This window comes from Meleagris gallopavo, chromosome 6 (assembly GCF_905368555.1).
Source record: "Meleagris gallopavo chromosome 6, MGAL_WU_HG_1.1, whole genome shotgun sequence".
Classification (NCBI taxonomy): Eukaryota; Metazoa; Chordata; class Aves; order Galliformes; family Phasianidae; genus Meleagris; species Meleagris gallopavo.
In genome coordinates this window covers 29,219,105-29,244,840 of record NC_139409.1, presented here as the reverse complement: position 1 = coordinate 29,244,840, position 25,736 = coordinate 29,219,105, and the positions used below count along the sequence as shown (strand labels likewise).

Sequence of the window (25,736 nt, the reverse complement as noted above, 5' to 3'; positions counted from 1 at the left end):
AGGTTTGCTGGGCATAGCTTTTTCCCATGGGTTTTTCTCTGATGTGAACCAGAACCATTTCAGCTCTGGCTCTAATGTACATTTTACTTCCTTCTGCACTTCGACTTTTACCACAATCACCTTCTTAGACCCTAAAGCTGCATCTATATTCCTGCTCACTAACCCATGGAGCAGTCTCACTGCTGTGAGTATCCTTGAGGAAGAGCAGATCATAATCTTGTCCTGTGAGATACTTCTAATATGAAAAAACTTTGAATACCAGTATCAAAGTTCTTCTGCTGGGTGGCTTTGGAAGACACTGAGGCATTTTTACAGATACCTTATTTACTGCTAGAAGAGTTCACGCCAACCCTCTGTATTGTTATCAGATGCAATGTCCCAGCAAAAAGCACTACTTTCCATACACAGTAAAACACAGAAGAAATATGCAGAATAGATTTGTATAAGTGGAAGAATTATAGTATGGAAACAACAAACTACGACAGAAACACTTCACTGTTTTTGTAGATGTCATATAAGAACGAAAACACACAAAATAGACTTCAGTAATTGCGGCCAACTTTGAAACTTTAATTTAATTTTTTTATTATTATTATTTAGCTTTAATCTTTTTAAGAAAAACCTTGGCTATTTTCAGTTTCTTTCCTTTGAAGGGACTTGAGGGACCTCCAGGGATTCTTCTAAGAGTACAGAAAGTATCAGAATAGCTAAATTAAGACAACCAACTACTGTGAAATGGAAACACAAGGAAGAAAGATTATCTCAACTTATGTAATAAGTAAATCTCTTTCTAGTAAGATATAAGAATTTTTCTAAAGCTCTTTAACTTGTATTTGCAACTTCTCTGATTTGAGAAGAAATCTAAGATTTTTTTTCCCTGGTACCAAGAAGAGTAAAAAAATTTGAGATGTCTGTCAAAGTTTAACCTCACAAAAATAATATTTCAGTATTTTCAGAGTCACTGGGGAATGTTGGAGGTGGGGAATAAGAATTTGGAAAGAAGAAAAAAATTTTTTTGGCTCTTAGGTTTCCTTGTGATTTAGATGAAAACAAAATCTTAGCTATTTTTCTGTATAACTTAAAACATATTTCTTCCTTTTAACACATTGCACACATCCCAAGCTGCTTAGAAGGTGTATGAAGGGAGTATAGACAGTGAAGAGAGGTCAGGAAAACATCTAAAGGGATGAAAGTTGTCAAATGAACAAATTGCACACATTTTCCTCTATATGATGTGTGTATAGGCTAAGAAACCAAGAAAAGAAATAAAATTTTCCAGCATGCTTTGTTCCTCATATCTGGCTTCAAAGCCAGATTCAAATGTTGGCCAAAGAAAGTACATAAATTCTGGGGCCTGTTCAATGGGAGTTAGTGATCCTTTTCAAATTCATGAGTCCAACAGAAAACCATCAGTCATGAAAGCACTCCATTTGGTAAAATGCATTATTTCCAGCTCTAGTGAAGGAAACAAACAAACAAACAAACAAACAAACAAAAAACTCAGAGTCACGTTGTCACATGTTGTACCAATATGTGTAGATAAAACTATAGCAGAAGTGAAATAAACAGCAGCTTCATAGCTAAGAGGGGTAACACACTAACTAAGGTTATCTTAATTTGAGTCATTGCTTGGCTAGGGGCATTTCATGGATTTGCATAAGTAAATTTAAAATATTCTGTTATATTTATTTTGGAAACCTATGCTGAGCAAGATGAACTTTTCCAAAAGAAGTGAATTTGGGGAACTATTGTTTTCATCAGATAAAGTTTTTCTTGGCTAAACCAATGTAACACAGTAAGCATGGTCACAGTGACTCCCACTGCCTAACCTGGTTAACACCATTGCTGCTGTATTTATTTAATTTAATTATTATTCCTACGTTATGGAATTTTCATTAACGCTAGCAGAGAGAAAAATCACCTCTCATTGCCAGGGTCAACAGTCATTTCAGAGGACTTGGTCAGCTTCTGTGAATTAATGTTTGGCACACACTTACTTAGGAGTGTTGTCTTTCTGCAGTTATCCTCACATTTCTATAGAAATTTTTCTATAGAAATTTTTTTCTAAAACATCCTACTACATGAGGATATCACTCATATTGGAAATAAGCCTGAAACTGAAAGGTTTAAAGAGGTGTGAAATAAAAGTTAGTCAAATATGTCATGAAGATGGACCAAAAGCTAGCTATAGGAAAAGATATGAAGAATTCACAAGTCTCTCCATCCAGCTCACACATGTTTGAGGAACATAAATGTCTTTGTGATTTTGGAATGTTTCACTTCATAGAATAAATGGATTACAGACTGAATTAAGAAACAAAACGTTGAAGTGTGAAGTCACAGCCCTTGTGCTGGTTTCTACTTGCCGAAAAGTCCACAGGGGCCATAAGCTTGCCATTCTTCACACCTGCCTGCCTTTGAACAGCTTCATGCATATTTGGTGGCATGCTGGGCCATCGGGAGCACTTGGGTGATGTAATCTCTTGATGGTCTAGATGTATCATGTTCATCTGTTGGCTGAAGATTACTACACAAAGTCAGACCCTCCCAAGGCTGATGCAAGCATCTAACTTCAGGGAGGCCAGGATTTGCTCTGGAGGAAAATAATCTTCAAAGCTTTCAAAGCTAAAATACTATATACAACAGAGAATCAGCCTCCCTAGTGATTCAGTTCCATGACAGTACATATATTCATAGCTGTGGTATGTACAGAGCTGGAGACAGACATATATGGAGCATTATAGCACTCTAGGCTCATGTAAATTGGCATTTGGATGGGTAACTAACCTAAACATAGCATGGCAATTTGGCAGATATCCATTCAATCTAATTTATCTTGAAGTACAATACTACTTTGTGAAGTGACTTCACTAGAGTAGCATCTTCTGATTCAACAAGCCCATTCTCTGTGGGTACTTGGTGGCTTAGCTGCTTACTTTAAGTACTGAAGTTCATTTTTATCTATCACACTCTTGACAGTCCTGCACTCTGAGAAAGATGATTCCATAGAAGTAGCACTCTGGGAAAAACCCTGAAGCTCAGTAAATCCCTGATTAATTCTCAAGTGATCAGAATCTCCTCTACATGCATCGTTACCTCTGCAGGTTTCATTTTTTATGTGAAAACTGAGCTATTACTTCTTATGCATGGTTTGTATGTAGGAGAAAAAATGGTTAAGAACAAGAAAAGTAATAAATAACACAAATTACACACTCCTGTTCACTTCAATGATATTTTTCCCTTAAGAAAATACTCCTCAGCAGAAATAAAATTATAACAGTTCAGCCTTTGGATAAAATACCTATTGAGCTGCATTCTGCTCTGCTCTGAGCAGAATTTTTAATTTAAAAATGCTGAAAGGAGCAGAAAATGATGCTCTGTAATTCATAAATGTGTTTGCTACAAGTGACAGTGGTAAATATTTTCTAAGTCAAACTGAACTTCAAAAGCAACAAGCAGTCACTAAGACTGTGCATAACATAGACTGGTTCAATAATCAGAATGGACAAAAAAAAATCATCTTTTTAAAACAGAGACTATTTTCTGGTGAATTGCCATTCCCTAAACTCTCCCCCTGACATCATAGTACACTCCACATTTTTATCTTTATTTTACATTTTCAAAACAGTTTCAAAGTGATTTCAGTTGAGAAATAACATCTGACCAAACGTACAGTGGCTGAAGTCTGCTGTTCATATTTGCTTCAAAAAATTACTGAAGCTACCCAAAATACATCTTGGGGCAAAAAGATGCACAAAAGTATAAACAAGAAAAAGTATAAACAAGAATATTTTGTCATAAAGAGCACATGATAATTACATCAGATGAAGAAAGCAGAGAGAAATCACAACCGATAATCATGCTAATAGCAAAACTGCACTTCTGATGCAAGCAATAGGATGACAGAACCAGCAACAGAGAAATACAAGTATAGAAATATCAGCAACACTGCTGTTCAGCCAGATCTGTTACATTCCCATGGAGACTCATGTTTCGCATGCTACTGATTCCTTTCCTACACACATTAAAAACGCTCACTTACTACAGACAAAGAGAAAATCAAGCACCTTCAGAAATAAGTCTGGCAGATTAGCATGTCAGTGAGAGCCATCCCAAATAGTGGGGTTTTGTTTCAATAATAAATCGCTGTGGTAGAGAGAGGCATCCTCAGAGCTAGGACATTTAAACTCTGAATCCTCAGGAGGTCTTAGTTGACAGTAATAGCTAGAAAATTATTTCTATTTCAGTAGGTTTTGGTCAGGCTGCCCACGTACTGCATAAATGAACATTAATTCTAACTAAAATGTGTCTCCTTTAAAATCTGTCTTCAAGTAAGGGATACCATGCAAGCTAAAGGGTCTATATGGGTAGGAACCTTCTAAAACACATCCAAGAGCTAAGGGGGTTGTGTTTGTCATGGTGAAGCACTCCAGAACTGCACAGAACTGAAGAGAGGATTGGATGCTGTGCTGTGCCAGTATTGCAGAAGGTGTGATTATACTCCCTTTTCAGATGCTTTTGTTCTGTTGATTTCTTGGCTTACCTTATCTCTGTGATGTCACATACCTTTTTGAGGATCAGTTTGCATAGCTACTTTCCTCCTGACCCTTTTTATTGAACATGCTAGTTTTTGAGGCAATTCTCTTTCCTCCTCAGCAGTAATTAAATAAACAGATTTTTTGAAAAGTCAATTTTTCTATCCAAGGTTGAACAAACTGTAAGTTGAGAGAGAAAATTATCAGTGTCTTCTGCAAAAATAGGAATGGTAGCAATGAACAAATCTGGCCCAATAGAAACAGATTTTGTATTCACACTCTTTTTACCATTTTCTTCTTTTTAATTGTCTTAGAAAATGTTTGTTTATCTCATTTTCTGGAGCACATTAAAGAAAAATAAAAGTAAGAAAAAAAAAAAACTTCTGCTTCTGATCAGTTTAAGTTGATAGATATTTCTTCTATCTGCTGATTTTTTTGAAGATAAAATATATACAGATCTCTTCAACTTGTATCCACAGGTCTGTTTATTGCTTAAAGCCTATTCTCCACTTGCATTAACTGTTATTTATACTAGGGCTTTGAAGGGAAAATGTGACTTTTCACTCATAGATCTTCTAGAATCAGAATAGTGGACTAGGAATAAGCCATTCCACCTCTGTTCCTACAGATATTCTGGGCTGTTGGAGGAATAATTTTGGAGCAGCTAATGTAGTCATCCAGAGTGGAAAAAGAAATACAGTCATAAACCCCAAAAAACAGGGCAGATCTCCTAGTCTGAATGGGTGGTAGTAGGAGGTGGATTAAAAGGAAGTCAAATGTTTTAGTTTATTGCAAGAAGTACTTTTAATTTCATATTAAACTGGGATGAAGGCATATACCAAACTGAAGCTACAGGACTGTACATTTAGAATAAATTCTCATGAAAACCAAAACACAAACTCACTGAAGTCAATGGCAACATTCCCACTGACTTCAATGGGAGCAGGACTTAATCAATGGTCATTATAGTTACTAAGTAGCTAAACTTATTTAAACACAGGTATAACAATCTCACATATGTGATGGCATCTCATCTGGTAGTATTAAGAGCTAACTTTGGTATTTCCATTCTAGCAAAAGTATTAGACAGTCTACATAGCTCAAAATGTGATTAAGTCATTAAAAAAAGAGGATACCACACCCAGTTTATAAAGCATAGATTGTTAATGAAGCCACCCTTGAAGTAACTCAGACTGATTTTCAGGGAGAGCACTGGTTGCAAGAAAGCCCAGATGTGAATTTAGAAATGTTTTTGTTGCAAAATATATAGTATTTGAGAGCCTAAATGCAACAGCTTGTCATTGTCAATTTCACGCAACTTGATTGCTGCTGGCTTTGAAAGATGCTCGTGAACAATAGGAAAAGATTTATAGCTTTCAATGAGGGATTTTGTTAAGATTTAAGGCTGCATTCTGTATCCCTATAAGGATGAACAACCTAGTCCCTCTCTTTTCTGACAGGCATTAGTGACAGTATGTGCCCAAACTTTCAGTTTTGACATATCAGTAGCTTAGTGGTGAATGACTCAAAGTGTTGTCATGACAAAGAGTGCATAAAAAGGGATCTAGATATGTTGGAGAATTGGGTGATAAGTAAATGTATAAAATTCAAGAAAAGAAAATGTCAGGTTCTGCACCTGGAATGAAGTAATGCTGGAGAGACTGGGAGATAAGTGGCAGAAGAACTGATCAGCAAAAAGGGATCTGAAAGTGTTGGTGACAGCTGGCTCAGCATAAGCCAGAAGAGTGCTCTGGCAGTCAAAGGACAAACTGCATTTTGGGATGCATTAAATACAGCAGAGTAGGTCAAAAGAGGTGATTATTTAGTAATAGTGTATCATCATATTGAATATTGTGTGCAGTTCTGGGCTCCACACTATGGAAATGAGGTTAAGGTTCTTCAAAGTACATATCCAAAGGAGGGTAACAATACTGGTAGCAGGGCTGATAAGTATGTCCTATGAGGAAAGACTGAGGACATTTACGTTGTCCTGTCTGGAGAAAAGGAGGCTGGGAAGTGATCTCAATTACTCTCTGCAGCTCCCTGAGGAAGGAAAGCAGACATGGAGGTGCTGGGCTCTTCTCCCTCGTAAGCAACGATAAAACATGATGGAAAGACACAAAGCTGCACTCAGGGAGGTTCAGAGTGGACATTAAGAAATACTTCCTTACTGTATGAGTGGTCAAACACTGGAACAAGCTTCTTAGAGAGAGCATGGATGCCTCTTGACTGTCAGTGTTCAAGAGGTATTTAGATAATGTTTTTGCATTTGTTAGCTCTGAAGCAGTCTGGCATTTGGACTAGACGAACTTCGAAAGCACCTTCCAACAATCCTATCCTATCCTATCCTATCCTGTCCTGTCCTGTCCTGTCCTGTCCTGTCCTACCCTACCCTACCCTACCCTACCCTACCCTACCCTACCCTACTCTATCACAATCTATTTTATTCTGAAGTTCTACACATAGTAAAGTCCTTGGAAAAGTGGTCTTGTGCTACTGCTTCTTGAAAGGATATTTAGAGCTTCTTTGCACCCTGTGGAAGCCTCTCTGTTCTAGGTTTCAGGGTATTTTTTCAGAAAGCTTTTAAATTTCTCATGCATTTCCTCAGTCAAAGTATAGATTAAAGTAATTTCAGTACTGCAATTTGAGGGATGCCATAACATTAAATTACACTCACTTAAATAATTACAACTCTTTAGCTACAAATGATAAAATAAACGTATCATGTTTAGTGTGTGTACTTCACATGCAGTCATACCAAAGTCTACATGTACATCCTTTCCCAAAGCAGCAGAGAGAAAAAAGCCCTTCTGGAAATCTTTACCATTACACTAGCATATTTGACTGTGGGAAACAATAATTCAAACGAGGCAAAGGTTATAGTAGAAAAATAAATGAAATCAAATGGGAATAAAAGCCACAGCTAAAAGGACAAGTTTCAATCAGTATGCTTTATTCTCATTCTTAACCTCAATTAATTGTTGAGAGGAACATGAATGTTTAATTATACCTTCTGTTGGCTTTCTGAACCTCTCTTTGCATACTAGTCCTCCCAGGGCATGTGCAACAAACACAAATTTATTTTTAGTATTTTGATTTGAATGAGTTATAATACACACAGCCTAAGGGAGAAGAAGATGCAGAAATAGGGGATAAACAAGGAAAATAATTCTGAAGACGAAACAGACAAATGCAAAAACAAGCAATGAGGATTTCTTCACATTTTATTATTTAGCACAAGGAAAGCAAATTAAATTTCTACTCTGGTAAGTGCTAACCAAAATGTCAGCAAGAATCCCACCTGTCGTTATTTTAATCCACAGTATAGGGAGCATTTTTTCCTGGCTGTTGTTGCCCCAGAAGCCTTGACTGGTCTGCCCAGCTTGTTGCTGCTCACACTTTATGAGTTCAAGCTTGCTCAGTTGGTTACATGCATCCTCACAAATAACTCTCCTGCTCTACCTTGACTGCTTTATGGAATACATTTCAAAATATTTTGGAAAAGAAAAGAGAACACTGGATTGGTAATTGTTAGGTCCTTAGGGATAGTTCACTGTTCTTACATATAGGCATGTTAGAAATGCATTGCAATCCAAATGCAACACTGAATTCGGATCTGAATTTCAATCAGACTAAAATCTAGTCATCTACATAAATATTAATCTGTGACTCATTTCAGGGATAGAACTTCTGGGCTGAAACTTAGGAGTAAAACTTGAGTCCATTTCCTCAGAACTGTCTTTTACTTTGAGCCTTCCAGTTTGGAGCGACACTGGTTTAGGAAACACACACCCAGGCCACTGACCAAAATCTATATTGTCCGCAGTACCCATTCTGTCAGATTTTCTCTTACTATGCCTCCAGGACAAGGCCACGCCAAAAATAAGATGGAGAGAGGTGCTTCTGCTTTTTCTCGCATGATCATATCCATAATCCTTCAAGAAAGTCACAACTCTGTTCCTTGGCTGGAGGGGGATGATAACTCAAAGCGGCTGTGAGGAATCTGAACCTGGGGACAAAGAAAGCACCTCCTCCTTCTATGCTAGTTAAGTATATGCTACTTAAATGTTCATAATGAGAGTGCAAGAAGGCATGTGTAGCTCAGTGTAGCTCAGTGTTTAGACACTGCCTTGGGATTCTGAGGTTCAGTCTCACAGCATGCGGGGTATGGCTATGAACAGCAGCTGTGAATGTGACAGCACCACCAGATGTAGCCAGCAGCTGACAGGGCAATAGGAGATATATTTCATCCTGGGAATAACCACATGGCCATGTTTCCAAAACTAAGTGAAACAATATCAACAACAAAAAAAAAGGTTAAATATTTCCCTTTGTTTCTCTCTCTCAAGGTTTTCTTCTTGTGAGATTGATCAAGAAAAGATAAAGTAATTTGTTCTGAGGAAGAACGAAAGCAAGATTTGAATTCTCCTGAATTCTGTCCAGCTTCTGTCCCAGTGACTGGGACTATCTGTGGAAATGGGAATGACTGGACAAGGGAAAAATTGATGTATCTCTCAGATCAGACAGGCTGGGGATGAGAAAGTCTAAAATTACCAGAAGCACAAATACCAAGAAAAACTGTGAGTCCTCAAATGGTAGGCCTACAGGGCAGAGAAAGAACATCATCACAAAAACCGCCCTCTTGGCAGAGTATGAACAAGATCATATCCTCTGAAAATGCCTACCCTGAGATCACAATGGAACTCAGCAGAGAGGAGCCAGAGAGTTCAGCAAAAGGAGATATCAGCCAACAGGACTTGGGCACTGGGTGCTCACAGCAGTAGGGAGCAACCCAGTAGCAGCTTTGGGAATGGCAACAGCCCTGTCCACTAGAAGAAGGCAACCATAGCATCACCTACTGAACATGTCAAAGAAAATGATGTAAATTCTTATGGTATAATTAATTTACATTGTTAAAAATGGTAGTGCTGCATTATAAAATATCTACATTTTACAACAGAATTCAGTGTCTTTTGTCTGATGTCCTCAGTGTATTTCACAGAGCCCTCCTTTACTTTGCTGAATACTGAGTAACAAGGTAGTTGTTACTCTTTTGTGACTGGTGGACTAAGGAGCAGGGAGCGTTCATCACAAAATTAATGAAATCTAGTGCCAGCAAAGAGACATTGCTCCTTTATTTTAAAAGCTGGTCTGATTCTGTTTCTACAGGTAGCATTCCTAAATAATCACAGTAAAATAGTTACACTTTTAGGGTTCAGTCAGACTAAATCCATATTAAATACTGTAAAAAAAGTATTTTGGATTTGTGTGGTTATATAGGCACAGTCAGATCTCCTGATTATTTGTTCCTGATATAATCTGGGAATATAGTCAGTATGTACAGATATTAGAGGTATGAACACAACTAACAGCAGAAGCCCAAGGAAATGAACAACAGCATCAGGAAAGAAAACATTATGCACTTATTTCAAATATGACTGCTATCCCTGTCGGTCTAGCATCCCTCATGCGCACATTAAACTTGGTCAAAAAGCCTGCAAAGCAAATTAACGTTGTATTGCAGCACTCCTGCCAGCATCCCAGTTATCCCAGCTCAGCTTGCTGTGGGACTATGTGACTCTGCATGCACTAGTTACATGTTTGATTTCTACTGGATAGAGAAGAAATTGCAGTTCCAATGTGATCACTGAGTCTGTTCTCCTCTGTCATTTCTGTGTGACCTAGTGCACTCCCCTTAGTAAAAGTTGTGTCATTTGTGAATTAAATCATGGAATCACTCACCATATGGTATAGTCTCTCCTTGCAGCATATTTTCCTTACAGTTTTAAGAGATACGTCCCATTTTTCTTTAAACTCCTTTCCTAAAGGCATACATAACATGAGAGGATGACAGATCTTTTACAGCCAGGATAATTTTTCTTATATTGTGACCTTGCTTCTTCATTCTTTTTGATCAATGGACAGACACAAAAGACTGGAGCTTAGCAGGCACTGCCTGCTGTGATCGCATTTTAACCTTTCCTTCAAGTTGCTCAGATACCACTTGGTGTTGGTATCATGGTTCATCATTTACTCTAAGGTGCAGCTGGAGTTTTTTTCTCACCCTTTCCTGTTGATCCCTGAGAGTCATAGCATGTGAGGCTGGGCTTAGATCTTCTGTAGGCTCTCATAGTGCTCTCTCCAGCAGTTTCTTATTCTTTGAGGGGATTACCCATGTCCTAGACCTTTTGAATCGTGTTCTGCTGTGAAGGCCCCAGTCAGCCAAATGGTGTTCATTACTCATTCTGCTTGATACACACATGTATTTGTCTCTAGCTTCGTGCCTGCCTGTAGTCAGAAGCATGTATTTTGAGTTTAGCACCTCGCTTTCTAAAAGAGCTTTATAGGAAGTCGTACTACAAGGTTATAGCCTAAAAAGGGTAATACTGTGACCTGTATCATACTGCTCTCTTCATGAATTAAAAGGTGGTTAGGTAGCTGTGCACTGGAGGCTTAAACAAAAAAAGTCTTAAAAAGTCCCTAATGTTACTCAAAGAAATTCTAAGTAGGCAGGTAATGGAAGTAATTTTGAGAACTTTCAAAATGAGTTAGGACTTTGCTTTACATTCATTTGTGCACACAGCCTGTGCCTGTTCTGATTGTCCATTTATTGATCTCCTAAGGTTACAATGGGACACATGTCTTTGGTAATAAGAACCATGACCCTGGGATAACCTCCTTCTAAATCCTCTGAAACTTCAATAGGTTCAGTTGTTATCTCTTGCACAAGTGCAGTATTTATTGATATTTTTGTGTTTGCTGTTACCTTTAAATCACAACAGTTAACACATTTAGCATGATAAAAAGAAAGGTCTAGTTTCCTATGCCTGGATCTTTACACAATACAAACTGTTCTGTTTTGTAAAAGGTCATTGAAAAACAAAGAGCAAGTAAAACACACACACACACACACAAAGAAAAAACCCGAAAACAGAAGTAAACTACAGGATATGATTCATAAAAATCCCATGTCTCCTCTATATGCTCATAGTCTTCCATGAAAAAATAAATAAAGTTTTTGTTCTGTAGTGATGTTCCAGTAAGTAATACACATGCCAGAGAACAAGCAAACTCAAACAATGAGCTAAAATTAGGGAGGCGGATTCAGCATCTAAAGTCACAAGTACACACACACTTACTTTATAGTGTGAAGGCATCTGGAAGAAATATAGTCACATGGACTGCCCGGGTGCTGGTCTTAGGACTACAGCTCAGAAGACTCCTCTCTCAGCTATAAGACTTTTATGGGTGCTCAAACAACTCTTTTAATCCTGCCTGTGAAAAGAAGAAAAACTTTGCCTGCTTTGGTGGCTGTTGTGAGCATGAAGTTCTGGGTGAATATAAGGGTCTAGGGTTTTTGTGATGAGTGCCACTGAAAAAAAAAGATCTCTACAATCTGCTCAGTTTTTAACAAGTACTAAATAAAAGTAATTCAGCTTGGCCATTTTGCTGTAAGTTCACTTACTACTGAAATGGAAGAAAGAGATAGCTGGCATGCAGTAGCACAGACCATTTGTCAACACCTCAATATTAATAAAAATAGTATATTTTCCTGCATAAAACGATATCTTTTCCATGTCTAAAAACAAAGTCTACTCAGTGAAATACATGTTAACCACTATCAGTCCTCTCTAAACCCATTCAGCTCAATCAGTAAAACATTTATTTTCCTACGAGAGATATGGTTAACCACATCAAGAAACAGCAAGATCTGCATAAGAGCCTGAGGAAATCTGGCTTGCAACTAATACTTTTGCTTCCATATTGGGCCAAAGAAAGAGTTATGTACACCTACATAGGAGGAAACAATGAGTAAACGATTGCCCAGATGTGGCTGCCACTACAAAGAGCGTTCTGAAAGCATTCTGACACAACTTCAGATTGATTTTCCTATTGCAGATACCTGCTCTAATGATGACATTGACACTGTAGGTCAGTGGAGTATTTTTTCAGTATCTGATATTCCTGGAAATTCCAAAGATTTCATTGTGAGGCAATATTCTACTCTGATGATATTACTTGTGAAATATAAAACTGGACATTGTAAAGGATAGCTAGGGTCCACATACTTCTTTTTAAAGCTTTTTTAATTTTATGTTTACAGATGGTGTTACAGCTGTTCTTAAGCAAGATACTCAACTTTTAGTACAAACCCAAACACCCACTGCAGAAACATAAATATTTGTAATGCATATTTTTGCTCTGATTGATTGATTGATTGGTGGATATATGTTTTGATAAATTTAATGCAGAATAATATTTAGTTAGATTAGACAATAAAAGAAAAAAATATATTGAAATGATATAATGATCTCAAAATGTTGTTGCTTGTAAGTATACCACAAAATAAGTAATTTGGGCTCTTATCAGCAATGCTCTAATAACCCATTAATATAGTAGTCATAAGGAGCTGGATATTTTTCAGTGACATGTGGGTAGAGAAGCCAAACCCAAAGAAGTATACAGTCTAAGAGCAGTGTATAAGCTCAAGTTTGCAAAAATTCTGGACCCATACCCTTACTCAATTTCTAATAAAGTACAGAACTTCATTTTGGGTTTTCACAGAACCTGCTCCTTTTTATAGGCAAGCCTTCTCTCCTTCCTGGAGAAGGAAATAACAGGAATCACGAAACTCTTTATTTTCCAGTAACCCAAGAGGCTTGTATGAATAAGATATTGTACCTCAGGTACCACGGTAGCAAAAAGGAAAAATAAAAGCCTTCTTTCTTAAAAAAGTAGTATCTCAATAGAATTCAGAATCCATAATTTTAACATAATCCTCCTCTCATTTAAAAGGGAAAAGGCAGAAATAAAGAATGTCCATCTGCATCACACTTTTACAATGTTGTTTAGCCTTTCTGACAAGGAGCTTCCCAAATCTTGCTACTTCTTTTAGAGCTGCCAATGGAAAGAAAGACTTTGCACAGGGAGCAGGATTTCCAGGGGAAGAAGTGAAAAAGCATGAGAGAAAGAATTCACAAGAATTCACTCCCACCCACCTACATAAGATTCCTAGAAGTATTGTTAGCCCAAAGGTTTCCAAAAATTCACTCTGGATCCTAAAGACAGGGTTTCTTATGTGCAGGTTGATTTTATAGCAGAAATGGTGTCCATCTGAAACCTCTCACAAGGTTGGAATGTTAGAAGTAGTCCCAGGAGAGGGAGTTTAATGTACAAAATGCAGGTGTGGCAGCCAGAAAGACATGATGAATACAATTTATCACAGGGCTCTGCAATTTATCACAATGGTATCACAGGAAACAATCAAAGCAGAGGAGCAGATAGATAGGCTGGATAGATTAAGCTCCTTTGGACATGCAACTTCTTTGAAAAATGCCACGGAAATTGCATGCTACAAGTCCAAATTTTCGAACAGTTATTTTAGTGACTGGAATAGGGAGAAGGCTTTCTGGGTTTGGGGTCCTCTTTCCCAGAAAGGAAAAAGATGTGTTATTCTGAAGAATGAACTGGAGCTAAAACAATTGGATGCTGTTTTCCTTTGTTCTGGTTTTAATCCAACTTTGAAGCCACTCTGGATATGTGCCAGAAAGCTGGGATTTGCATGTGCAAACCCAATACCTGTACTTCCAGCCACATTCCTGCCTGCTTGATTTGCAAACTTGGGTGCATGATGTGCAATGTACAGGAGTGATTCCAGGGGCCCAAGCCACTGCGCTGCTTTTGATGCTCTGCATGTGTTCAAAGCATGTTCACAGTGAGCACAGCCTTTCCTTACTCTCTGCTTTTGTGGAGTGCCTTTCTAAAACAAGCTCTGTTGCGTCCATGTAACAAGTCTCGGTTTTTCAGCAGCAGGGCTGGCGTGATACCATGGTCCGCAGCGCTGCTGCAGCGATACTCCCCACCTCCCACAAAGTAGGGGCCTTATGGCTTTTGAAACAGCACACGTACTATTTAAATTGCTTCGCTGGGAGGAGAATTATGTGTTCTGCAATGCCTCAGGACAATGAGCCAAAGGAACTATAGAATATGAGCTTGGTGTTAAAGCCATAGCACTGCAATGCTCTGCTCTGTGTGGGTTTTAGCCTGCCATGTAACATTACTTTTACATTAACATTTGTGGTTCCTTTTTTATGCACACCAGCTTCCCCATGCTCCGCCCTCCGCAATTTAACAGTCAGATTCCTATGATCCAAACAGGGTGGCATGTTCAAAGCTCCACTTCTTTTCAGAGCTGATTAAAAGAAGAAAAAAGCTGAGTATCATACAAACTTACTTCAAATAGCCTTTATTCACACTAGGACAAGACTAGAGCCAAAGAATTTTACAAAACACAAAACAAAAGGATTTTTTACAACTCAGTTGAGAACTATTTCACACCAATCCAAGGCTCATATATATATATAATCAACAAATTTTTGCAGCACAGTATTACTTAACATTACTCATTGGATACTTTCAGATACAAAAATGTATCAGGAATAATAACAACAATCCACAGGTTCCTCTTACTCTCACAGAAATATTAATATCAACCTTTACAAATTTTGCCATTTGGATTGGTCCCACTGATACTTTATCCCTTAGAATCTCATCTGCCTGGAAAGACAAATTACAGATAAACTTTTAGTGCTCTGAGAAAAGGACTGTTTTTCATCATAGAAACAGATAGCTACAACAATTTTCAAAGAAAAAAAATAAATAGATATTTCAGCTGTGCATCCCTAGATGGAAAGCTCGGTGTTGTAAAATCCCACAGCAGTAAGTTTGGGTTGAAAACTTCAGTTATGACTTCACTAGGTATTGCTTTATGCTTTCCTACTGCACCCTAACAGAATATTAAGCCAATCCAGAAATATAAAATAACGGAAAATTAAGCAACAGGAAACAAGTGTATGAACTTGTTCACATAAGACATGATGTTTACACCGTTCTAAAGCCTGCTGAAGTCAGCAGCTAAATATCCACTGGTGCCAGTGCTCTTTCAGACAGATTTTTCTAGAGGCAGAACGAGGACTTCGTATCAGAAATGGGGATGTGTGGCAGAGTTCAGATTCGTACCTGAACTTGTTTGTAGTTTGATTGTGGTTTAGTGCAAAGCAAAGATTTCTTCACAAGCTGTCTTCCAGCTCCTATCCACAGCCCGTTACAGAAGAAGCTCAGTGGACTTTGAATAAGGGCATCCTACAGCTCTGACATTGCAAACATTCCTTCGGCCATTTGGACATACGAACAAGGGGATGATGTGTGGATATTTTAACATAGAATCACTCTTACTGCACAGTAGCAGTGCCATCAGTTTCCTATTCCATTTGCCTCTTGACCATTCATCCACACAGGAGCACGTATTCCTCATAAACTGCAGACCAAATCACAGTGTGCTAATTAAGATCCTACCAAGAGTGTCTTAGATTACACTGAACAGTTTATACTTTGCTCTAAGCTCTTCTAATATACAGAAGCACAGAGCATAGCACTAGAGTAGAGTAAAAGATAGTATATGGGAGTTATAATTAATAATTGCTGGAATGTCCTCCTTGGTCTTCACTCTCTGTGGTGTGCTATTTGCTAACGACTAAAACTGAGCTACTAACAAGATGTCATGGGACAAAAAACCTTTTGGATCAAGTGAAGATATTACATTGTTAAAATCAAAATGGGTCCCTTCTGAGGTTAGAGAGGAATGCAAGTTTCACAATTTCTTTTTTTAACAATCAGCAGACAGCCAGCTAAATCATTCTCATAAAATACCACTCCAGTTTGGATCTGTCACAAAAATGAAACATTTAATTGCTGCTAGAAGTGACAAAGATAAATTATTTGCATTCCCACACCAAGGGCAGGAGCATCTGCCAGGGAAGATGGGCCTCTTTTCTCTGGTTCTCATGTGCTATGAGGGCAAATTCAATTACAGGGAAAAACTGAAGCAAGTGACACAATAATATAAATATTAAACTATAATTTAAAATCCAAATTCTTCCAGATTTTGGATGAAAAATAAGTAGCAGAGGCTTGGTTTAAGAGAAATTCTTTCCTAGCAGGTTCCCCCCGCTTCATGCACATATTCTGTTTTACTTCCATATGGAGTCTGTAAAAAAAAGTACAATAGCTCACAAAGCTCTATTGTGACCTTTTAAAATAAAACAACCGTGTGCTGTTACACTCTTGGAAAGGCTACTACTGAAAAAAAAAGTATGGATATCCCCTCTTGTCATTCCTGCTATGAAATGTTTGCTAGGGGCAAAACCACAGTATCTTCTTCTGGACAACAGTCTGGGCTGCTGTTATTTAGGACTAAGTCTGTGTAGGGAGGTTCATGTCTGCATATGAGTGGGTGTGTTCATGAGACAGGGCATTTCCCAAAGGGCAAGTGCTCACTGGCCACCTCCTTGCCTCTGCAAGTTAATTGTAGTTGGTTGTCTCACAGCCACCAGAGCTTCTGGAAACATTCCCTCTAATTCTCCATCCCAGACACATTGCCCCGAAAGTGTCCTGCTGTCTGTCTACACAAATTAAGCAGTCTCTACATTCTTGTTCTCTACAGGACCTCTGGTGTTGGCTGCAGCAAAACCTTTCTAATATTTCATCTCCAGTTATGAATCTCAGCTTTTCAGGGAGGCTTCATTTAAACGAGACACCAAATTAAACATCACATACTGAAGAGAGGGACTTTTTTTGCCACTTCCTTACATCTGGCAGGTTGTTGACTTTTTGCAAATAAAGAAATATTCAGCTTTGTTTACATAACAGCAGTTTGTATTTTCTATTTATGTTGTGATATTTAAGATCATTTAATGATTTTATTTACCTCAAATTCACTTGCCTGAAATTAAGTGCTTAATTTTTACTGAAAGTAATATTAAGAAGGAACGTAATTAAGAAAGAGACTATTACTATCATCTTTACGCTGGCCACATTCCTATGAACTTTGATTGCTTGCTGAAGAAGGATAATATAATGAAATAGGTAATTGCTGCAGATTATATTAAAGCCAAATGAGTGCACAGAAAGCTCCTACACACAAAGCCAAAAAATGAAGAGCAAGAGATAGTCTTAGCAGTTCTGAAATTAACTGCCCAGGTAAAAACATTAAGCTGAATATATGTATTTTTTCTCGATATCCTGAGTTGTACAGTCTTTTAGTTTTCAGATTCTAATATGAATTTAATAACCTAACAGAATACAACATGTCTCAGTTAGCTCAACACAGTCTCCAACACTGAGGGAAGTGTATAGAATGGAGTAGCACATCAGTACTTGCTACTGTAGCATCTCTGACTCAACAGATTGTTGACTTAGGAAAATCTTGATCCAAAGGTGGAATACAGTCCCTGAACCCTCATACAGCAAGGCAAGGCTTTGCTGCAGGACATCCTGCAGTTCCCATGCCACCAGAGGTTCACCCTGGCTCTGAGGGCTCTTTGCCATCTCCTCAGCTTCCCCTCCTCACTGGACAAAGGAATCATTATTTACCCCATCAGCTCATTTTTTACAAGCAGTCTAAACTAAGATGTTGACATTTTGGCGGCCAGCTAGAAATATCTGGAATTTATTTTTCAGAGATGTCAATCTCCTTCACCTAAGCAGAGGTCCATGGCAGACAGGAGACTGTGACATTTCTTCAGAAATTCTCCTAAGCCTCTGGATTTGAATATTAGAAGCAGAGAAACAGGCAATTTGTACACCTTTTTGAAACCCATGAAATCTGTTTTTGAATCCAGCTAAAACTGGGCATTTTTAAGAGTGTCCGTATGAATATTTCCCTAGAAATAAGACAAAAAGTACTGGGAGATATTATAACTGTAATCCATAGGGAGCTATTGATGGTAATAAAAACTACTGTGAGAAGAAAACAGCAGCAAGTGAAACTGCCCTCTCGGAAAGCCCAGGTCTGCTTGGAAGGAAGTGTTGATATTCACCATAAGCCTCGATCATTTCCCAGAGGGCTGCACGGTGCCTTGTAATGACATAATCAAAAAGTAATGATGTTCTCAAAAAAAAAAAAAACAAAAACACACACACACAAAAAAAACCAAAAACCAAAAGAACACACATACACTCACACACACAAAAACCCACAGGTCCTGATTCATCTCCCACTGAAATCAAAGAGGATTTTGTTATTGGCTTCAGTGAGAACAGAGTTCTGGACACAATCTGTGTGCAGTTTATTTGCACATTTGCTTATCCAAATGAGCCTGACTTTAGCCAATAGCATGTCTAGTTGTCTGTCAAGGAGTATGCCTGTATAAATGCATAAGTGTGAGTTTATAATGTGGTTTAATTCAAATTACTCTGGCATTTTAAAAGCTTTTTCAGCTACAAAGGACAGCTTTATCTGATTTCCACTCCAGAATATAGACTTTAATTGGTAAAGTTTGTGAATCACATTTCAAACTGCAATTCATATTCCATTTCATGCAAGCTGAGGGCTCAAATGGATTTTGCATTTGTGGGGTTAATTCTAGAATGATCTTACTATGCATTCAATTAAAATTTTGCAGACATTATTTCAAAATGTGAAAAGCTTTACAAATTAGCCAACTCATCAGCTTTGCCCTTGGTTTCCTTGAAGGGAAACTTCTTTGAAGACCACAAGAAAACTGCAGTAAGTGGCAAGTAAGATTGCCATCACAAGTCTGCTAAAAATACAGGGTGAACCCTGATTGCTTTAGTCATATGAACAGTCCCTTCAGAAGCCCAAAATCAAGCAAGGTGGCTTGTAGCAGGAGTTAATTTAGCCTGCTAGAACCCTCTGCATTACTAAAATGAGCAAGATTTTGGCTTGTAAATGGTGGGTAGAATTTTATTTAACTTTCTTAGGGGCATATATCCACTTTAGAGTAAGCCTTTTGGAATAAAAGTTTACTTCGCATTATAGGAAATGACATTCCTTTTTTAGATTTCCCTTTTCAAAGCATGCCTCAGATTTCTAACTTGTAGCAGAGAGCTTTTGTATAAGTAATAAAAGTCTTTAAAATTAAAATGCTAATCGTAAACAAACCCAAATGCATGAAAGATATAGTTCAACTGCATAACAAAAGAGAATTATATAATTCTATTTGAATGAAATCTTTCATCTTTGATTTACAGGTTTGAGTCTGACTGTAAGTGAAACCATATTGTTCCATATCTTTCATATCATGGCCTTCACCAGAATCTTGTTTTAATTAAGGTTTCTTTCAGATTTCAGAATAGAAAGCATGACAGTCTTCACTTATGGCTTTAATATATCCTTTGAGTTTGAAAATGTATAAAAATGAACATCATTTGCTTTTAAAAGCCAAGCGAGCTGTCACAAACTGCAAGCAAAATACTTCAAGGTATCTCCCAGAGTTCATTAGGTGAGAAAGTTGTAAACAAAATAAAAGTCGCTGTAGCACAATTTTGTTCATTTGAAATCATCTAACACACATGCCCTATCTCTTTCTCTAGCAGTAAGGCAACACGTGTAACTGTTTAAGCGTTCATTATCAGCTAAAGGCACGACTCTATGTTATGTTTGCAAACATGGAATTAAATAGCTAATGTCACATCACAGGGAAGTCTTGCTGCACTTTGGGGATCTAGAGTAAAACTAAAACCCTTTGAAACTCCTTAAGCAATGTCAGCTCTCTCAGTGCAGGACTACATAAGAGAATCAGTTTGTATTCACAAGACAACCTGTAAAAAACACCCCCAACGAACTCCACAGAAACACCTGAGCTTCAAATGAGCTGCACGCAGTTGCTTCGGATCGCTGTTCTTAGAGCCAGGATGCAGAAACATTTCAGAACAAAATGAAAACACATTTGGAAAGCCATCTATTTTTCAGAGACTACTTGATCTCTGCTGCACATCTGGTGAGAGCTACTGTCAACTATGGCGGGTACAGCGCTCTTTTAAAGACAGAAAATCACTCATTTTAGGGAATCGTGAATGTGTTTTTATGATAGAAAAGGTTACATGAAATGGGGAGAGATGGCTAGGAAAAGGGAAAACAAAAGGAAGCACCACCAAGCACAGTACTTTGGGAGATTTATAGTCCAATAAGAAGTGCTTTCCCTGTAGCTAAAATCCCTCATCTCAGTTTACACACCTTTCTCTCATTCTGCTAAGAACTCATTACAGGGGTTTAGAAAACAGCACGTAAAATAAAGGTTTTTTTTTCATTTTTTCATTACAGGAGCAAAGAAAACAAATTCTATTAACAGTTTAACACAATATGAAAAAAATTACCCAGTAAAAAGTGTCAGAAAGTGATTCATGGAGTTTACCAAGTATTTTGCTGGCTGTTGCAACTCATATCTATAATCTATCGTGTAGAATTTTGTAATACTCTATTTCACAATCAATGGTGGTGAGCGGGTCGAACAGCATATAAAAAGCATGCTCTAGGCTCTTTCTCCCAAGCCTGTTTTACTGTAACTCTACAATTGTAGCGGTTACATTTAAGGAATCTTTAGGGCTCTTTCAAGTCCATCCAAAGAACAAGTGAAGCTGCTATTCAGAACTTTGTGCCCAGTGTTTATGTTCCATCTGATCCGTGCCACCCAAGCAGCAGACAAGACACGTCTGAGGGTGCTTTGGGGGAATACACAATGATGTCACCCACAGGAAATATCAAGGAGGACTTGGCACTTCACAAGGCTGGCTCTTCTTCCATGGGCTCGCCAGCAGCTCTGTAAAAATAAACAGGCAATCAGAATACAGCACAAGAGTACACAATGACATTGTAGATTTTCATGCATAATCAAAGCTGATTTTTCAGCTCTCTCTCATGTTTATTTGTGTTATTCAGTTATCCATAAATAGAGTTTCTTTCCTAGGAAGTATAAACAAATGTCAAGTGGAAAAACATTTTAGATCCAAGCAATCACTGAAAACGTTCCTGTTTATATTAAAATATGTCAGAATATTTTATAACTTTTTCTCCAGAAATGTACATGCTTTGTGTCAACAGAATCAAATCATTTCGTGAAAAAAATAGCCATGATACTTCTATTTTACAAGCACTTGTGACTGGAAATACATGCATTTGTTTTTCCCAAGTGAGCCCATACCATTACAAAACCCCAGTTCACCAGTAGCCAAGCGATCAGCAATATTTCTTGCATGGTTTTTCCTCAGTCCTTTGAGTTTTAATTCTGTGCTTTCATAAATGCATTGGCTGCTGCCTGCCTGCCTGCAACTTATGAGACCAAATTCTGAACTCGTCTAGCAATCTTAGAGAGAGTATCCATTAATAATATCTCATCAGATTGTAAGCGCAACTTTTGTTTGAAACTTTCTGAGAAATACCCAACTTAAGTAAGATAAAGTCTTTAAAACATCCAGTAAGTAACAAATGGAGATAAATGCTGAGCTGGTGCAAAGTGTCATAGCTTCTCATATCTAACTGTGTCTGAGGATTATGCTGCTAATTGTAAAATGGGGAACTTCTGAGACCATTGTGAGACCTCACTGTTGAAGGACGTAAGAATTTAGAAACAGACCATTTTTCATCAGTCTGCCTGAACACAGCCTCAAGTGATTTTAAGACCTCCAAGAATTGCTTGAAATGAAGGGGGGCAAAAAGTAAATACAAATTAATAAATAGAACAGACATTTACCCGTTAAATCTGATAAGCTGACATAAAGATTGGCTTCAGTAAAAATCCCTCAGAAAGTATAAGATCATGGTATCTCATGAAAAAAAAAAAGTAATTAATGGGGGCTTGCATGGGCTTTGGTAGTTTATTTAGCAAGGAAGCCAGAGAATTTTGAATTAATCTGGACTTTATTAAAGTTTTTCCCAACAAAAAAATCAGCAGTATCTCTTTAAAAGATTTTATGTGGGTCATTCCTTTATGATTTGAAATGATTACAGCTAGTATGTTAAAAAAACAAGTCAGATGAATGATATATGAAAAAGAAGACATTTTTCAGACTACCCGTTTTCCAAAGGGTTAGTGAACCCAAAAGATTATCTATCTATAAATCTCAAATCTGCTGTTCCTCACCATACGGTGGAGGATTTTTAACGTGAGCAATAAAAAAATGACCAAGATCATCACTATCTTTTTATCTTTCCTTCCATTCTCCTGACTTGTGGTGGAGATGGCACAGAGGCAGTAGAGGTGGGATGGAGCCCAGCCTTCTAGTGAGGTATGGCATAGGAATGTGTACTGTGAGGAGACTTCACATTGCTACGGTATGTTGCCCTCATGCTAACCACATGATCCCACTTTCTCCAGCAGAAGACCTGCTTTCCCTCTAGAATAATGCAAAAGTGCAACAAGTCCTGTTAAACACCCAGGACCTTACAAGAGTTTCTGAGAAAAGAGCAAAGCAGGTAGAAGTTAATATTTTAGATTCTGCTGTGTATGAATGAATGAATGAATGAATGAATGAATGAATGAATGAACGAATGAATGAGAAGAAAGCTTTCAGTAGATTTTAACTGGTGACTGGCAGAACAGGAAAGAGTGGAGCTCTGGAGAATTTCTTCAATTGGAAGTGGGAGCTTGTGTTATTTATAAGGAGCAGGCTTCTGATTCTGACATTCTCATGAATATCTCACAACCTTGAGACAATCATGTTCAAACGTTTAGCCCTGGGTGTAATTTTTCATTGATGAGGGCACTTCTGAAAACCAGGATTGACCTCAAGCACTGTGCTCTAATAAACTCCAGTGTACTCCAAGAATATCCCAGTGTTCCTCAACAGCCAGACCCTAAGCCCCACCAGAAATATTTACATTCAAGTGCAAGACTCAAGGCCCTTTTTGGAAGTGGAGAAGAGGTTCAGGTGTCCTGGCAAATCCAGCTGCTGTCTCCCAGAGTGGGTATTCTCAGCCTTCTTGAGTCTGCTTTGATAATTTGTGTGTGTGCTTTTACTTCAGTTTATTAGCACAAGAGAAGTCACTGGATCTATCCAATGACTTGTCAGTAGAAATGTACATCTTTACAGGACAACTGCTTAGGCTAGAGTTTTGTGAGAGATCAAGTAAAGTTTTCAGGCTCTTAGTACAGAAAGAAAAACATTGAAATCACATATGTTTGAGAGATGAATCAATGTGTACCCCTTCAGCTTAAATACGAAGTTCTCCCCATGAAATTGAGGGAGCAGACTCTGACAGGCCAAATTTATGTTACCTCAATTATGTCACTGTTAGTTGTACTAGTTCAGTTAGTCTTCCTGTAGCTAGCAAGAAGTTGGCATAAAAAAGTAAAACAGGAAAAAAAAAAAACCAACAACCTAATCCATATTGTATGCTCTAATTCTTCAGAAATGTAACAGTGAGGTTGGATCTGATCCAGGCTGATCTACGCAGTTGGCAGATCCAAAATGGCACAGATTGAGACTGTAATGAATGAAGAACCACAACAGTGATTTTTTGTAAACCTCCACCGAAACTGCAGGTTTCTAGGAGCAAAGCTCTCTTGCATTCATTCTAATTATTTGAGTATACGATGAAGAGTGCTTGCCTACAAGATATCTATCTGCAGCTCACACTCTGGCAGAAGGAAATAGTCTCTTGCAGTTATTGTTAAACGAAATGATTATATTAAAACAAATGAAGTCAATGAGACAGAGTTCTTCCATGTGGATAAAATCTGGCAAGACTTATGAAATTTTAAGTACTATTGCTCTGTGGCAGTTCTGAGTAAATGGCAACCATATTATTTAATGAGAATACTATTTAAAATAGATCAGATCTATACTTTAAAGAAAGCCAGTATAAGAATCTAAATGTGTTCTGTAAATCATAAAAAAAATTCTCTTACCTTAATTTATAAATTAGAATTTCAGAGATTCCTCAAAGCTACAACACCACACGCAAACAAACAAACAAAAAAATCAAGCTAAGTCTCCAAGTCCCCAGAATTGCTGAAATTGCTGAACAAAAGATAGATTTTCTGATGGGGTATGGCTGTTTTACGCCATAATCTGTTTCTAATTTAACTCAGCTGTCTCGGGGAAGAGCATCGTAATTGAAAAGTGATCCTCTGGTAGCAAAGAATGGGGGGAAGGAGGTATGTTTCTATACCTTGAAGATGATTTGGCGAGTGCTTGAAGACATCATATTAAAGATCCCAAGTAAGTGTATATCCTAGTAAAAAATGGACTCTATGGATCAAAGGGAAAGAGCCATGATGAAAAAGACTTTGCAGTTTAAGAACCAACCAAGGTAAAAAAATGTAAACTCCCAAAAGAGGATGTCATGTCCAAATAAGGCAAATAAAATAGAAACTCTAGCAGGTTCAATGTAAACCCACAAAATGGGCAGAGGACAATCTGAAGACCAACATGTTAAAGGCATAAAAACTAATAATGAAAAGATCTTTCAAAATACATCAGAAGAAATGATCAAAGCATAAAAGGAACATCAAGAAAGGTAGACCACAAGAGCAAAATGAACTATTTATATCTCTGTTAACTAGAGAAGTGTCAGGCAGATTTTATTATTTGCAGATGAACTGTCTTAAACTGAATCAGCATAAGAACAAGCTGATATATTAAACACTGCCAAATTGCGAAGAGCAGAATAAATTTGTCCACTGAGTTCTAAGGGAATGCGATCATGATGTTTCTAAATAAATAACTATAGAGTACATTCTACTGGTTAAATCAGCATCCATGCCAGAGGTAAGAAATGCTGTTCTCCTTTGGGAGACTATAGGAGATACAGTACGTCCGCACTGGGAGGGGGGGATTGCTAGCAACTATAATAAATCATAGTAGGCATTTAGATAATGGTAATTTGGCTAAGAGTTAAGCCTTAACTGTTCCAGGGAAGTCAAACCTTGCAAATTTATTACAAATTTCTGAAGGAACTGAAGGAAGAGGGATCAAGTGATACCCATGTACAAAGAAAGTCTTCCAATGATTTTATGCAAATGCTCTGAGGAACTTAGTTTATGAGAGAATGCCCTGCCATAGATTAAAATTCCATCAGAAGGAAGAAATGGGTAATAACACTGGTGAATTTTCACCATAGAGAGTTGTTCCACAGCATTTCAAGACTGGGCAATGTACCAGTACATTTAAGTGATAACATTTGTTGATGATGCAAAATTACTGATACTAGATAGTTTTAAAGCCCATAGTGCCAATTCTGAATGGAAAAGAAGGTAAACAGATGCAAAATAATACACAAAGCAGAGCGAGGACAGCTTTAATTGTTTATATACTGTGATGGCAATTACTGAAAGCTTAGAATTAATGAGAGTAGAAGAGAGAAACAAAAGCAGCAAAAAATGCCCATCATTAATCTACTGT

At 37.8% G+C, this 25,736-nt stretch overlaps 1 protein-coding gene across 2 annotated transcripts in view; it reads right to left on the bottom strand.

Annotated features, from left to right (window-relative positions):
- Positions 1-20,395: 20,395 nt before the first annotated feature.
- HDAC9 (histone deacetylase 9) overlaps positions 20,396-25,736 on the bottom strand; it is a 465,688-nt gene continuing 460,347 nt past the window's right edge. For both annotated transcript variants that reach the window (XM_019616457.3, XM_031553921.2), the window contains one exon: positions 20,396-21,154. In XM_019616457.3, coding sequence (XP_019472002.2) covers positions 21,115-21,154 — 40 coding nt within the window. In that variant the 3' untranslated portion in view covers positions 20,396-21,114. The remainder of the gene's footprint in view (positions 21,155-25,736) is intronic.